Raw genomic sequence first — 15,626 nt, 5'->3', positions numbered from 1 at the left:
ATAATATAGCTGACAAATGGCTAAAAATGCATTGACAAGATCCTGAGGGTAACAGCTCCCCCAGTATTTCACTATTGTTTGTAGTGCACCTTGCAAGCTCCAAGTGTTACTGAATGCATGCAGACCTGTTACCTTCTCCCCTAAACACACAGGAGAAAGAGAATGATGTTATAGCTATAAATATACACACTTTTTAATGCCATATATCATAAACAAAACTATAATACAACTGTACATACACACAAAATCAGATCATTTGGAACACTCAATAATACAGCCTCTCTCCTAACAAGCAAGTCTCATTCCCTACCATTAAATCATGACAAACTCAGGTCTAAAACTTTCTCCTGGAGCCAGGCTTGTTGACTTGTTATGTGCTGACAATTTAAACTGAGTGCAGGAATTACTCTCCTCTCATTTTCTAAGTAAATTATGCTGGATTGAAATCTAAACATCAGCAATGCTACTGAGAATACAGATACAACCTCAAAGTCAGCAGAATCTCAGCAACATAAAGCTAGCATGCAGATCAGACCTAAATCATAATTCCTGCTGATTTCTCTTGTGGCACAAAAATATTACTCAGCAAGAGTAAAGGCAGCACAATTGGTTACCAAATAGCTTACTCAGTGTTATGATATTGTTTCTCAAGTGAAAAACTACTGTGTACTGATTTACAAGATGTCCAAAATTGGCTCAAAATTTGTGCTAGAGTAAGGGGAAAAAACCCTTGATTTATAGACCTGTGCATTAACAAGCCCCTCTTTCTTGTTACTCTCTCTCTGTCTTCCATTTAGTCTTCATGTTACTTGAGTTGGATTTCCTTTAGGCCTGGGTCCTATTCACTAAACTGCATTAATATACCAATCCCACCTTGAGATCTCCTTTTCTAGAATACTGCCAAGCTGGCAATATGGTTCCCGAGAGACTACTTTCCCTGACATGCAGTAAGCTATTTATTGACACACCACTGTTCCCATGCAGTTTTGCACCTAAGCAGTGAACTGGATAGCAGTTCCATATGTTGGAGCTGTTACACTTCTCTGGAAAATTGTATTACTTTGGGTAAATAAAAAGCTAAGAGCAGCAGGAAAAATATCATAAAAATGCAGCCGAATTTGTTTCATCCTGCCTCCATCAGCAAATTTGGTCTATGACCTCTGCATATGAGTCATGCAAGTGCTTTAAAACTTGCAGTGATTTATATTTTCAGGATAGGAAGTTCAAGGCTTATATTTCTATTCCCCAACCATACATTATTTTTCTCCATACACAATTTCTTGATAATTATCTATGAACGAAAATATATAGGCATCTTTTTTTCTACTTTGTGGTGCATATTAACCAAAACCATTCATCTCAATAACCAGTCTCTGTGTTCTTGGCAGAGTATAGCTGATGTGTAGGTTATTCCTGGAACCATACTAAGTTGATGCTCTCATCATAGTTTTAGTCATGGAAACAGGCTTTTACCAAGACAGGCATTGTTTGTGAAAAAGGAAATTCCCAGCATATCTGTCAGAAACAAGAAGTAGTAGGGTACACCACTTTAAAAATAAAAGTATCTAATATTTACATAGTGCTGTTCATCAGAAGACCTTAGTCTGATATACAAATCAAGTAATGCTTGTTAGAGCTTAGGGCTCATGTCCTGCTGAGAAAGAGCACTCCCTCTATTCACAGTCCCTCTGCAGCATGGCTGTACTCTGAGTCCTACATTTATAAACAGATGAAGAGCAACAAATGAAAATACCACACAGGCACCAGAAAAACAGGGTTCTCACCCATCGCATGCACAGACTATTTCTGACTCCACATTCAGTAACCTAACTTTCAGTTAGTTTTTCAGATAAAATCATTAGTATACACACTACTGTTTTGCTGCCATCCTGCTGATCAGAACCAATGACTAACTCCCACTGAGGCAACTCCAAATCCAGCAGAATTATTTCTGGGCTTCTGTAGATTGATACTGAATTGCATGAAAGATTCAGTGAACTGGACAGTTTACAGCACTTCTGTTATGTGGGCACACTCTGGAATGGTGAGATAAAAGCTAACTCTACAACCCACTGTGTAAACCTGGCATTTATTCTACATCTTTGAGATCTGGATTTTAATCCCAGAAATGGAAGTGCCAGGGTTCAAAGCACACGGTCCATTCAAGGAGCAATCTGATGGTCACTATCTGGGTGACCTCACACTTCCCTGCATGTCTTACAGGGCTCTACTTGAATTCATAGTCTGCTTTGAAGAGAACTAGCAGAAAAGGCTACTTTTCAGTTTCTCTAAACATTATTAGTTGGGTTTCTGGATCCACAAACCTATGTTTTCTATGGTCTATTTGAACTGTATCACAACACTTGAAAGATTGATTAGGAAGGTCTCACTGACTTGAAAGAGTCTCCTTTGTGATGCAAGCCTGTAAGAACCACAGTAGAGATCTAGATATAGATATGCTGACTCTAACCTCTAGGGACCAAGTTAGGAATTACTGAATTGGTTAGCTGCAACCGATAAAGCACTCTTTGCCTTCTTCCTGTAAAATTTAACAAATAATGCCTTCGTTGACTAAAGGTATAAAAATCTATCTCCACAGCTAAATTCTACAGGGCTGTGTCTTCAGCACATGCCTCTGTAGGATATTTTATGACCACAGAAGCAAAGTGACTTGCACATCAGTCTTGACTGTATGACGTGGCACTGTTGTTCTTCCTATGTGCTCTCTTCAACTGGTCCTGCCCAGATGATGAGAACTTTTCCATCTTATTTCTCTAGAGTACTAACACCAATCAATAGTATTGCTTTATCTAATGGGCAATCTCTGGGGTCTTGTGAATCATGTGTTGGCAGCTTAATCTAGATGGCAATCTGTGTTCATCCTTGGAAAGCCTTGCTTTAAAACGATTTTCTGAAATATTCAGGCTTTAATTGATCTTAGTATTTATTTCTAGTCTGAATGAGTTAAAACACAGGTGAGGCTCCCCGGCTGAATGATCACCTCAAGCATAAAACCTGATCTCTCTGACAGATCTGGATCAGTTTTAGAACTCTGCTGCAAAACATTACATCTGTGAACAAGTTAATCCTAGTTTTTCTGTTAGGTCTCCAGATATAACCAAGGACGTGAAAGCTTCTGTTTTTCTTCAGATATTTCCATTTTCATTAGTACTACAGGGCGTCAGGCAAATCCTGCCCTTTATTACTTGTGCAGCCCAATTGCAATTAAGTTAACAAGTCTGTTGTAGTAGTCAGGATGGTGTCCAAATCCTTTTCCATAGCTGTGGTTGCTCTGTAGTGTTAACAGGAAGAAGAAGGCAAAACCTTAATTTGTCACTGAGGTAAGCATCTATTAACTGTGGGCACAAATGAAGGTTCAACACATCTCTGCCGTTTAAGAACTACAGTGGCACTTTAAGCCTCATGACACCACTTTGATGCAGATAATTTATGGATAAGAAAACAGACAAAAAAAGAGAATTTGCATGCAGGCTCAGAACAGAACCAGGATTAGCGCTCAAGGGCTGCTGGCTCCCAGACACAGGCTTAGTCCACTTCAGCAGCAGTCCCCCACCCTAAGCTTCACCAACTCTTCAAAGCATCACTCTCCTCTCACCTACTTTATCCTGATTCAAGCTGGTCACCTCCTGAACACTCCTGTCACCTTGTCCATCCCTCCCTCCAAGGCCCTTGTTTGTTGTCACCTCTCCACTCTCCTACTCTGGTGCTGCTGCTACTTCCTCCCCACCTGTGCTTTCACAGCTTCCCCCTTCCCCACCCTACAACTGCAGGCACAGAGCCAGAACTGGTATGTCCAATAGATCTTGTTTTCCAGATCCTGCAGGGAGCAGAACCAGAAGTTAAACCATGAAAAAGTGCCCCATGCTGCCAATCCAATTAAGCATATTTTGAATGCAGGTATTAAAAATATGAAAAGGACTATTAACTCTCTCCTGGCCCACTAAGTGGCACTTTAAATTGACTGTTTGAACCTTGCCTTAAAAGTCTGTTTCCAGTGTTAACCACTGATTTTACATTACATCCTAGATTGCATACTTCTCAGCAAAATCTCCAACCTCCTGTGACTCCTGTAAAACAATTTTCCCTGACAATTTTTTTAAAAGGTCTTTAAAAACTATTAGAAAGAGAAGCTGACAGTCTATGTTTCTAGACACCAACACTGTCAGAATTAATTTTGAAAGCACTGCATGGGCAAAAGAAAATATTTCCTGGATCAATCAAGGCTTAGTGTAATAAAGGGAAGATGTTGCCTTTAATAGTCAAAGGAATCTACCACCTTGTTAGAGTACCAGCCAGCCAACCCATGTTGATGAACAAACAGGAGATTTTCAGTTTCTGGGCCCTCACACGGTAAACCTGTTGGTTTATAATTACAGCTCTCTCTGCTTTGCCAGGGCAGGGGGACAAGGGCAGGCGAGAGGCTGTGCTCCACCACAGTAGCACCTGCATGCAAATGCAGTGATATCAGCTTAGGGGCTCTGAAGGGAACCACTTGCCATAAGTAAATGCAGTTTGACAGCAGCTCCTAATAAGAGGAAGGAAATGAGGGAGAGAAAGAAAAGTGATAGGAGACAAAAGGACTTCATAAAACAGGGCTTTATTGCTTTCATTTGTGGCATTTTCTCTTTGTTCTGTTTAAGCACTGAGCCTTCCAATTCCAGATACTGCACAAAAGAGATACCTGTCTAAAAAAGTTTATTTCAATCTGGAACTGTCTTGCAAGATGCTTCACAAGCTCAGCAGTCCATTATTAGAGTAACAATGAGCTACCTCTAATTAATTTGGCACAGCCTTTGCTTCTGATACCAATCAAATCAATATTAATAGGGAGTTTGTGTTGTCTCATTACAGCACAAAATGGGTACCAATCTTCTCATGAAGATTTTTGGACCATAAACAGTGTTTGAGGTCAGTGTAGTTGGCTTCTTCCCACTCCCCTTTTTTCAACCAGGATGGAAAGAATATATAATGATGTGCTATTTAGTACCTGGATAAAAATCTACATTCAGGCTGCCTACACTGTGAGACTGAAACCAGTTCAATATGAAGAAATCTCAGTCTAAGAAAATAAAGATTTTAGTAGCTCACAGAGCTCAAATTAAACACTTAAATAGGTAACACTAGATATTTCTCATGCTGCCTCACATTTCTCTATTTATTTTTATCTGCAGGATCAGGCGTGTTAGAGAGGGAGGCCTGGTAAGAATTGCCTCAGCCATCATTCTTGGTTACTTACATCTGTGGTCAATTTTCCACACTTTCTTCCATAAAAGGTAAACGAGGCACTGTACTTGCAACAGGATAATCTAAACAATATGAACAATGTTACTGTTAAAGACCATCTGGCTCATCAAGCACAGCTCCAGACTTTTAACTCCTTGAATAAAGCGTGGAACCCTGTAGTGTATTTTTTATCCAAAATTCATTTTTAAAATGGTAAAAGTAGAGCTCCTGGAGACATAAGGAATTCAGAGTGCGAGGAAATTAATTTTCTGGTTTTATCCCTCTTGTATCTTACACATGGCACAATCCAGGCTAGAGACAAACACTTACACGTCACATTTTTCTACAAAAAAAGCCCTCTAAAATTTTCTGCAAGAAGCCTCTGTGTGTAACTGGTATGTGTGGGGTTGGCGTTTCAGAGGGAGACAAGAGGGTTAAGTATTTCATAACTCACTCCAACTTAATGGCCTGATCCTGCCACTTCTTAAAAGGTAATAAAAGTGAAAGAAGGGTCACCAGGAATTAGAAGAAAAAAGGTGGGGGGGAGGGGTAAGGGCGAATGCAACCAAAGAAGGCTTTTGTTAATTGTACACACAATTTCTTATCTGTTAGATAAATTAACAAGTGGCTGGTCTCTGGGAGAAAAACGTCAAAGCTATGCAGGAACAAAATAACCTGGAAGAAGGCAAGCCAGTAGGGAGAAAACAGAGTGATCCAGAAAGTCCAAAGAGCAGAGGAGGCAGTGGAGGTGGTGAAACTCGGTGCACCAGAAGTCAGATCACAGCTCTGTGCCTCAGTTTCCCCACCCACCCACTCATGGGGGAATCACAGCCCACGGAGAGCACTGCCAGGATTCGCTTTAGTTCTGTGGAGCGCTCTGAAATACAAAGCAGCAGCATCTCCCGTGCCTTGAAGCAGAACAGCTTCACAGACATACAGGAGTTAAATATTCTTATACATTTAAAAGGCTATGGACTTCAAAACACACTTGTTTTTGAACTGAACAACAGATAGAACTAAATCTTGTCATCAGTCTTTGTTCAGTCTTCTCTCATCTCTAACTCTATGATTACTGTGCACAGAGTGGGTTAAACAGCTCTGCAGCCCCCATAAGTGCTGGCTGTAACACAGGGCAGGGTTTTAGTCCCCAAGAGGTTTTTTTTCTCCAAAGAAGTTTTAATGGCATTATAAAACAAAAAACAACAAACAAACAAAATCCAACCAACTGGTTTGTTGAAATACTTTAATGCTTTTTATTTAATTGCTAAAAATATTTTTGGAAAGCAAAGAAAATGAATTAGCGCATAGTTGGAGATTTACTTTTTGGGTAAACACAAAAATTAATTTTCATATTCATTGGTTTCTTGCTTTAAATTCTGCATCTTGCTTTAACCAGAAACATCACCCTATCTGGTTTCTAGGTAGAGCACACACATGACTGAACCTTCCCCTACAGTTAAGTTCTTCCAGCCACTCCCAGAAACATGTGCCCACGACCCTTTTTCAAAGTCTACTTTAATTTGGATCTAATTTTCATTGAAACTATTGTATCAAAAGCCCACTGCAGTATGCATTGACATACATATGCTAAATCCTTAGCTTACAAAGTCTTTTTAAATGCAGTCAGGGCTGTTTTTTTTATCTTTAAAGAAATTGTATTTAATATATGCTCATGACTCAACAATTAAAAAAAAGCAGTGTTACAGTAAGCAAGATAGGTCAGGCAGTTTTATGATTAATGGGGTCAAAAAGTTAGAATTCATATTGAAAACTTTGGTTGCTCACACTGAAACAATTAACCCTATCTACTGAGCACCAACTATCCACTAGCCAAAAAACCCCCCGATATATAATTTTAGAAAGGAGCAATACCATATTACAAAACACTTTTTTTGGTGTGTGTTCCTCCCCTTCAAAAAAAAAAGGCAAAAAATTCCTCCAATTTATCAAGAGATTTTCTGGGTGTAACTTCCAAAACAAATCTAGCTTTTAAGTATGAGATGTTGGAGTACAATGTGTAAGCTAGACATGCCCTAGTGGCTATTTCACTGCCAAAGTGTTCTGTTTTCTGGTGTACTTTCTTAAAGTTCCTTTCCTCATACTAAAGCTAATATTAGGATTTGGAAAAGGAAAACAGAAATAATTTGATCAACAAGGAGCCTCTTGCTGAAACCTCCTTTAAGTTAACATCAGTTACAAAAGCATCTGCCAATTATATTATACCTCCGAGAAAAATAATTCTCATTTTAAATTTATTTTTCTGCTAATTTGACTGAGCGCTCATGATAGTAAGCATCAAGTGCACTGTAAGCAACTCCTGGATTTTAATTAAGAGCATTCCACAGGAATAATACTAACACGTGCTGAGTGATAAGCATATATGCTCCAACACTGTTCTGCAAAGCCTTAAATTACACGCTTCAGTGCGCTAGATTTAAATCCTAGAAGACATTGGCACCAATTGCTGGGATTACAACTTTCAATTAAACCTAGACCTAAATTGCTGGATTTCAAACCATTTCTTTAAGCCACACCTGTCTGCTAAGCCTTTCACCACATTCACACTTAATAACCCTTAACATTTTTCATCTAGAAAGCTCAAATGGTCTTTCAAAGTGACTCCTTGCACTGCTTCGCTTCATGTATCTGGAAACTGAGGCACACAATAATTAAATAACCAAACCTAACACAAGAACCTGTGCCACGGCCACTGCTTTTGAAAGGGGTGATTGCACATTGTTCCTAAATCTGTTGCTCACTCTCACTCCCACATGATCATCTCTTGCACAAGCATTCACGTGGCTTTATGATAAATCACACCAGGAAGAGCTTCAGATTAAAACTAACCAACCAGTCAACAAAAAAAGGTTAGTTTTAACCTATGTCAGTTCCCAATCCCATTCAATCCACAGCCACACAAATGCCTGAATTGGCTCAAGAGAGGTGACACACCAGGGGTTATGATCAGAAAAAGACCATCTTTCAGACAGCTTGTAAGATTAATGAAACTAGGGCATTAATGCTGGAACTTTCTAAAGTCCTGCTGTGCACATGAAATCATGCACACGCAGGACCACGTGATCACTCAGCAGAGCTGAGCAGGGAATACACACTCAAAAAACAGCATTCCAGAAAATACAACCAACATTAAGGGATGGGTCTTCAGAAAGCTCATGGTAAAACCAAGAAACTCCTTATATAGCACACTGAAGAAAACTTCACATGGTCAGAGACCAACTGGGAAAATTCACCCAAGAAAATATTTGGAGAGAGGTTTAGTAAATGTACATAAAAAGAGTTGCCAATGACAAGTTGTTGGAGGCTGGCAGAGCATTCTGGAAAGCCATCATATGTGTCTCATACTCATCTACAGCTGTACATATCTGGCCAGTAAGTGCTCAGCTGGTCGGGCCTTTGCTTGCCTCTTTTTATGCTAACTAGCAGATATAAGAGAGATAGTTGCTATTTATTTAAAAAGTGCTTATTAAGTGAAATATTAAATTAACAAAAGAAATTAAAATCTAACATTCCTATTTAGATGGTAAACATAAGAGAAGTGCCAGATAATTATACCCACTGGTGTAATTCAGCTTTTCTTTCAAGACCTGAAATGGTAAGATTTCTCTGGAGCCTTTAGACAGTCTTCTCCAATGAAACACCCAGAGGAAACACTTACCTTTGGGGGGCAAAGGGGATAGCAGCTGCACCCTGGTCCATGCATGTAAATGAATACAGCTGAGCCTGTAGCCATTATTTAGGAGGCGTGCTCTAGGTGGGCACATTTCAGGTTGGGATTTTCAGAGACAAATAGTAGACACTTGGCAACAGAATGTTATATTGAGTCAGTGCAGCAAAATTCTCTAGTTGCCTTTAAAAACCCCAGTCATGTTTCCATCTAATTGAAGAAAAAAGAAAGAAGAGAAAAAAGAGAAAAAGAATATAAATTCTTTCCTCCTGATCCAGGACTATTCGCTATTTGAAAAAGTGGTTCATTGCTCTTCTAAATAACGTTAAGCTTACTCAGAGTAAATCTCACCAAGAAACATTTGGCCAACTTCATATGAATTTCATATGGCAACATACTCAAATTTTCTTAAAACCTCACGTCCACACTCTTGGCCAAGGCACAGCTGAAGAGCTGCATGGATGCTGTGCATGGTGGAAAAGCAGTGGAGACACAGGGGAGAGCTTTGCACGTGCACTTTCACACCTGGAGTACTGTGCCCAGTCTGGGCTCTCCTGTGCAAGAGGCATATGGAGCAACTGGAGAGAGTCCAGTGAAGGCCAACAAAGATGATTCATGGCCTGGAGCATCTCTCATGAGGAGAGGCTGAGAGCTGGGACTGTTTAGCCTAGAAAAGAGAAGGCTCAGGGGGATCTCATCAATGTGCACAAATATCTGAAGGGAGGCTGTGAAAAAGGCAGAGCTAGACTCTTTTCAGTGGTGACCAGTGACAGGAGCAGAGGTAATGGGCATAAACCAAAACACAGGAGGTTCTGTCTGAACATCAGGAATAATATTTTTACTGTGAGGGTGACCAAGTACTGGCATAGGTTGCCCAGAGCGGTTGTAGAGTCTCCATCCCCAGAGATATTTAAAAGCCATCTGGACATGCTGGCTCTAGGTGGCCCTACTTGGGCACAGGGGTTGGACCAGGTGACCTCCAGAGGTCCCTTCCAACCTCAGCCATTCTGTAATTCTGTGACTGCAGGCACACAGTGTTCTTTGTAGCTCAGCAGTGACACTGTCACGAGCAGTTGCCAATGGATGGAGACACATCATCCACCTCCTGTCACACTGCCTGTATGAATCCAAAGTCCCACGGCTGTGGTACACACAGTGATTCTCCAACCCAGAAATGCTCAGAAGGTTCAACTATTGATACAAATTGGGGAACAGGCCTCCCACTGCAAGAGCACAGAACTGAGCAAAGAATTCACCAGGCCATGCATGCCCTCAGCCATTCTTTACAAACACAGGCATCAAGTAACTAACTCACATTAAGGAAATCTAAGCCATGTGCATACACTGGAGCACCTCGTTCTTTTCTTGAATTCCTACAAAGAGTTAGATTCATTTAGTATCCTGGTAAAAAGCGGCATTGCACAAATGTGCTCTGGACATACGATCTATTAAGAATTATTTTGTTTGTTCTCTGATATATCAAATATCAAAATATCAAAATCCTTGTACACAACAGGAAGTAAGTGACATGTACTTTGATAAGAAGAGTGTGAAGCTAACATATATCACTTCTGAATAAAGAAATGATCCTCTCCTTTTCTGGAGACTGATATTATGAAAGTGGGTGATTGTTTTCTGCATATGAAATCCTTGTAACTGCACATTCTAGCCCATACTCTGTAGTAACTGCTTCGAAGCAAAAATAAAAATGCTTGGGTTGCTGCTTCTTCTGCAAAGGTTTCAATGACAGTAACAACAATGTATGCTAACACTTTTAAAACCTGATGAACTAAAAGACAAGGAGGACTCCACTAAACATAGAATCCTCTACAGTGCCTGGATGAAACCACTGAAGAAAACTGCTGCAGCTGATTGTACTGTCCCTAGGTCTTGGCATTCATTATTTAAGTTCAGTGGAAACTGTTCAGCCTTGAAGTAGACTGACTCATGCACTTTAACTTCCAATTTCCTGCAAACAATCCATTAGTTTTTGGCAAGTTCCATACTGCACTGTACTTCCATGAAAAGGGCAGCTCCCAAACTCTTCCGATTTCAACAGTGTTTTTTGTAACAGAGTTTAATGAAAGTAGAATTTGTACTCATGCCCTTACAAATGTGAAGGTGATCCCCACCCAAAGATGTCTAACACACTTATCAAAGGTGAATGAATCACCTTGTTTCTAAACGTTCTCTTCAAATGTACTTGTTGGGACAAATCTGACTGAGCTATACTGTATCTCCACATGAGGCAGTAGGCATTTATCAGAGAACAGAAGCTGCGTTTAGATGTGCAGTGTTGAGTTTTATCTGAAAAGGAAAGTTAAAAAAAAGTATTTTCATACTACCTATGCTTCTCCCAAAAGCGCACTGCCTTCTCCTATACTTCTCTGGGTTTACAACGGCTGAAGTGAGCCACTTGATAAGTAAATGCTAATTTCGCCATTTGCAACTACAATTGTTTTTAAATTTACCATTCCCTTCAAATATTTTGTCACCAAGTGGTATCTGAAATATGTCAGTAACTCAAAATGGAAAATAACTGTGGTATCTCCAACGCCACCATTTGGTAACTGTAGCTAAATGTGGTCTAGTAAATGGTGACTAGTAAAATTCTTCTTCTTCCATCCCCAGGATGTAATTATTTAAAAATTAAAAGAGAGACGAAAGCATCAGCATACATACATGTGAATACAGCTTTCAAAGTACTTGGTAGGATTCCAAATCCGTATGTGTTCCCATTCAGCTGATACAGTAGAAAAGCTGTCCCCCCTAAAATTAATTTTTTTAATTTGTGCACCTTGCAGAGTGTGGGCTGGAGTCTTGTCTTTATCCACACTCTAAGAATGCTACAGTAAACAGCAGCACAGATTTCCTCACCTCAGCATATCGAATCTCAATCTACACAAGGCAATCATAAACAGGTTGCAAAGTTTTCATGTTCATTCAGTTCCCTAGGCTCTCTCCTGGGACTGTCAGCAAGCACAGATTATTAACTGAGATTTGCAAGATATTCTACTCTTCGTAAGAACTGACCCAATCTCATCCAAATAATTTTAAGTGATACAACTGTCAAATGGTAGTGGATTTTTGGCCACTATCTGAAAGTTCAGATGCAACAAACTAAGCAAGATGGTCTAGTAGCAAAAAAGTTTTACAAAATAGAGGCAAGCTCCAGAATGTCTTGAAAGGCTTGTTTTTAAGTGTTTAAAAATACATTGTGTTAGACTAACAGGGGATTAGACATTGTGGGATCTTAAGTAGCTATTTAATCACCGAGATCTGGTATGTATTTGGGTATCCAAAAGATACCCACCAGCTCTACAGGTGCCTGCATCTCAGCTGGTAAAGTCCACCAGATATCTAATTCTCTATTGCTGGACATAAACACAGATGTAAATCTGATTAAAAAAAAGGCAGGTGCTTATTTCCCAGCCTCCTTTCCCAAGCGCAAGTATTTCCACTGTAAAAAAGATATACAAAGATAGCAGACCAAAGTTATAATAATTATTATCTACGGCAGAGAGTTACCTTACTTTCTGCACAGAAATCTGGCATTTGATATTTCATGGCAACGTTAAGTTTGCCTTATTTTCTTGGTATGCAAGTTATTATTGTTCACTTCAGAAAGAATTCTCTCCTACCTTGCAGAAACCACTAGGAAGCATCCCTAAAGACTGGTTAAATGCTCAATTAGCATAAACCTAACCCCTTTCTTTCTTTCTCTTTTTAATGGACTCTACTTTCCCCGTTTTTTAAAATGTTTAATTTCTTGCAGCTTAAGGTTCAATCTGACAGATCCGCTTCACGCTTTCTACAACATTTTCAAGCCTTAACATAGTATGTGCCTGATTTAGTCCTTAAGCTCTGCACACTAACTTGATCTATGTATGCACCTCTTTGAGCACATGAATGGTTTCTTGACTTGTCTACTTGACTTGTCTACTTGCATGCTTATTGTTAAGCGAGGAATTAAGTGGTTTGTCAGACTGATCCCAAGTCCTTAGCATCTGAACAGCATGAATTTTTACTCGGTTGAGTAAGAAACCTTTCCCAGAGCTTCAACTCTCTATCCATGCTAACTGTCTACATACGACTCTGCTTTCCTGACAAAAGAATAAAATTTACAGACATTCTTATCTCTCTGGGATTTATTACTGAAACTGGAGACTAATGGTTTGAACTGGGCAATCAAATAAAGTAGACCTGGCATACTAGTCATCTAGGGGTTAAGTTAATTTGTTAGTGCCCTTGCTGTTTCTTGCTGTCAGCCACTATGCATCCACTCCTTAAATTCTGAAAAGAACACCGACCTTTAATCTGTGGTATTAGTTCCTTTGACAAAATGGAAGATTATGTCTTTTTCCCACAAGCCTTCATGCAAAGCTTAGCCAGCTTCCATCTGGTCTGGCTAATTAAATGTAAGTTAACATTAAGTTAAGAGCCAGCTCCAGCCCACAGACCTTCTATTCTGCAACTGCAGATTTATTAATTGGCCAAACTATTCGAGTATTTAATTCCAATTTTTGATTACTTCTATTTTCTTCACTCTCTCATGAAAACAGGGAAATGTTTTTGAAGACATATTTGCATAATTTCAGCTCAGAAACACAAAACATTAAGACATGCTAATAAGATTCTGCGCAGCCATAAAATTGTCAGATTTTTTTCTTTGTATTTGACATGTTAATAAAGTACCGTCATAACAGTGTGAAGGATCTGCCTATTATGCACAAGATCTGGAGTCACTGGAGCTGTACGCTTTTAAGCTGGCCATGACCCACAATCTGGCCCTATATGTACTAAAACTAGAGCCAGTTGTTGTATTCCTTATTCAGTCAAAACTTTCTTTAACCTTAATGGGCATTCTGTCTGAATGAAGAACAAAGGGATTAGATCTAATATGGGGAGTCACTAATTATAATCATGCCCACAGTTAACTTTTATTAAAATTCATTTGTAAAACTGAAAATACAGAAAATCTACTAAGTCAAAATGGTGCTTTGCACTATTTTATTTTTAATATTAACTCTACGTCGGTCTTGTACCTTATCTGTTTTGCTGTATTTAACATTAGATGTTAGAGAGGAAAACTATAAGCTTCAAGACTTTTCAAATAAATTATGTGGCAAAGTTAGATTTATGAATTTGTTTTAACACCTGACATTACTTTCAGAAAGACTGTTATTAAGTAAAACAGCTTAAACCTCTTAACCAAATCCTCCTTCTTTGGGATAGAGGCAAACAACACATTCAGAAATGCAATTTCTTCATATATTTATCTAAGATAATGACTGCTACAACAGTATGTAAAGCAAATTAAAAAATGCAAAACCCAGAAAACTTCTGCCTAGTTCACACAAACAAAGAAATTAAACACCAAATTAAAAAAAAACCAAACCAAACCCACAAACAAAACCCAAACTAAAAAACTCAGTTAAAAGTTTGGTTTTGTATCAAAAAACTAAACCATATCAAGACATGCAACAGAGAGTTAAAAAAACAACAGAAACTGTGAATGGCACAAAGCACTATGTAATGGAACAAGACTAAACACTGAAATTAGGAGACACTGTTCCTTTCTATTTCTTACCCTGTAGAAGATTACATGAGCAAATCAGCTCAATTCATCTTTTTCTGCCTCAGTTGCCCCAAGCAGATGGTATGGATAGAACATTTCTCCTTTTCTGACCTCACTCAAAAATTTTCAGGTGTTTAGAAATGCTCAGATGAAGGTGTTCTAAGGGCAGATTATTAGCAGCTATTATTTTGTTGGAAATAGAAATGGACAAGTAATTCACTTCTAAAAGACTGAAAACAAAAATGCTGTTGTTACAGAGTGCAAGACCAACAACAGACAAAGCTTTTTTGATTAAGTTTGGTTATGATATGGGATTTTCTTATCAACTTACTCTGTTCTCTCTTCTACCCATTAAATTTTAATGACCTGCTTGATAGAAACCTTTCTCAAGAACCTTTCAATCTCTGTTTCATCCTCTGCCTAGCTTACTTTACATTTCTGCTCTTAATGTACACACCAACTCTGTTTTCTCCATAGCTTACCCTGGGAATGCTGTTCTGCACATAGAGTTGTTACCTTTAACTCAGACAAAAGCAACTTAGCTCAGAACATCTGGTAAAATCCACTGGGGTAACTCCTTCTAAAAAGGAAATACAAGATGCAAAATGCAATCTAAATTTACTAGTCCTACTCTAAGACTAGACACTGTCTTCTTCCAAAGACCCATTAACATTCAGTTCATATTCAAAATACCTGACCTGCAATACAGCGAAATGCTGAGCTCCGTTCTGACACACTTGTAGCTGATTCCTGTGAACTGGCACTTCGCTCAGGCCAGCTTTCCTCGTGAACTGGAGCCACCTTGTGCCCTACAGAGCACCTGCACCCTGCTGTCCGTTCCGGAAAATTTTTATTTACACACTGGCATTTTGTACATGAGACAACTCCTGAAAAATATGTATTCGGCTTCTACACAAATTGTTTCATTTGTGAGTAACTGTTTCAAGTCAGGTAAACGTGAGCAAAATAATAAAGACGCAAATCAACCAGATGCCGGATATTTTTTTCCCATCCAATCCACCACTGCAACGAGTTTTTAGGAAGTATGCAAGGCACTAAGTCACTTTGAACGCTTGTGGTATAATGAGGAACATTGCCACTACTTTCCAGTTTATTATC

General features: G+C 39.1%; 1 protein-coding gene across 3 annotated transcripts in view; it reads right to left on the bottom strand.

Annotated features, from left to right (window-relative positions):
* The window catches only part of PARVA (parvin alpha), a 68,484-nt gene that overhangs the window by 39,689 nt on the left and 13,169 nt on the right, over positions 1 to 15,626 (bottom strand). The window contains exon 1 of one of the 3 annotated variants that reach the window (XM_074842036.1): positions 8,921 to 9,058. The exons of the other annotated variants lie outside the window; for them this stretch is intronic. Within the exon in view, the coding sequence (XP_074698137.1) occupies positions 8,921 to 9,026 (106 nt within the window). The 5' untranslated portion in view covers positions 9,027 to 9,058. Of the gene's footprint in view, positions 1 to 8,920; positions 9,059 to 15,626 lie in introns of those variants that run through there. 3 annotated transcript variants of the gene reach the window in all.

This window comes from Strix aluco, chromosome 16 (assembly GCF_031877795.1).
Source record: "Strix aluco isolate bStrAlu1 chromosome 16, bStrAlu1.hap1, whole genome shotgun sequence".
NCBI classification, from domain to species: domain Eukaryota; kingdom Metazoa; phylum Chordata; class Aves; order Strigiformes; family Strigidae; genus Strix; species Strix aluco.
The sequence above is the reverse complement of the archived record's forward strand: the minus strand, read 5'-3'. Positions and strand labels throughout refer to the sequence as shown.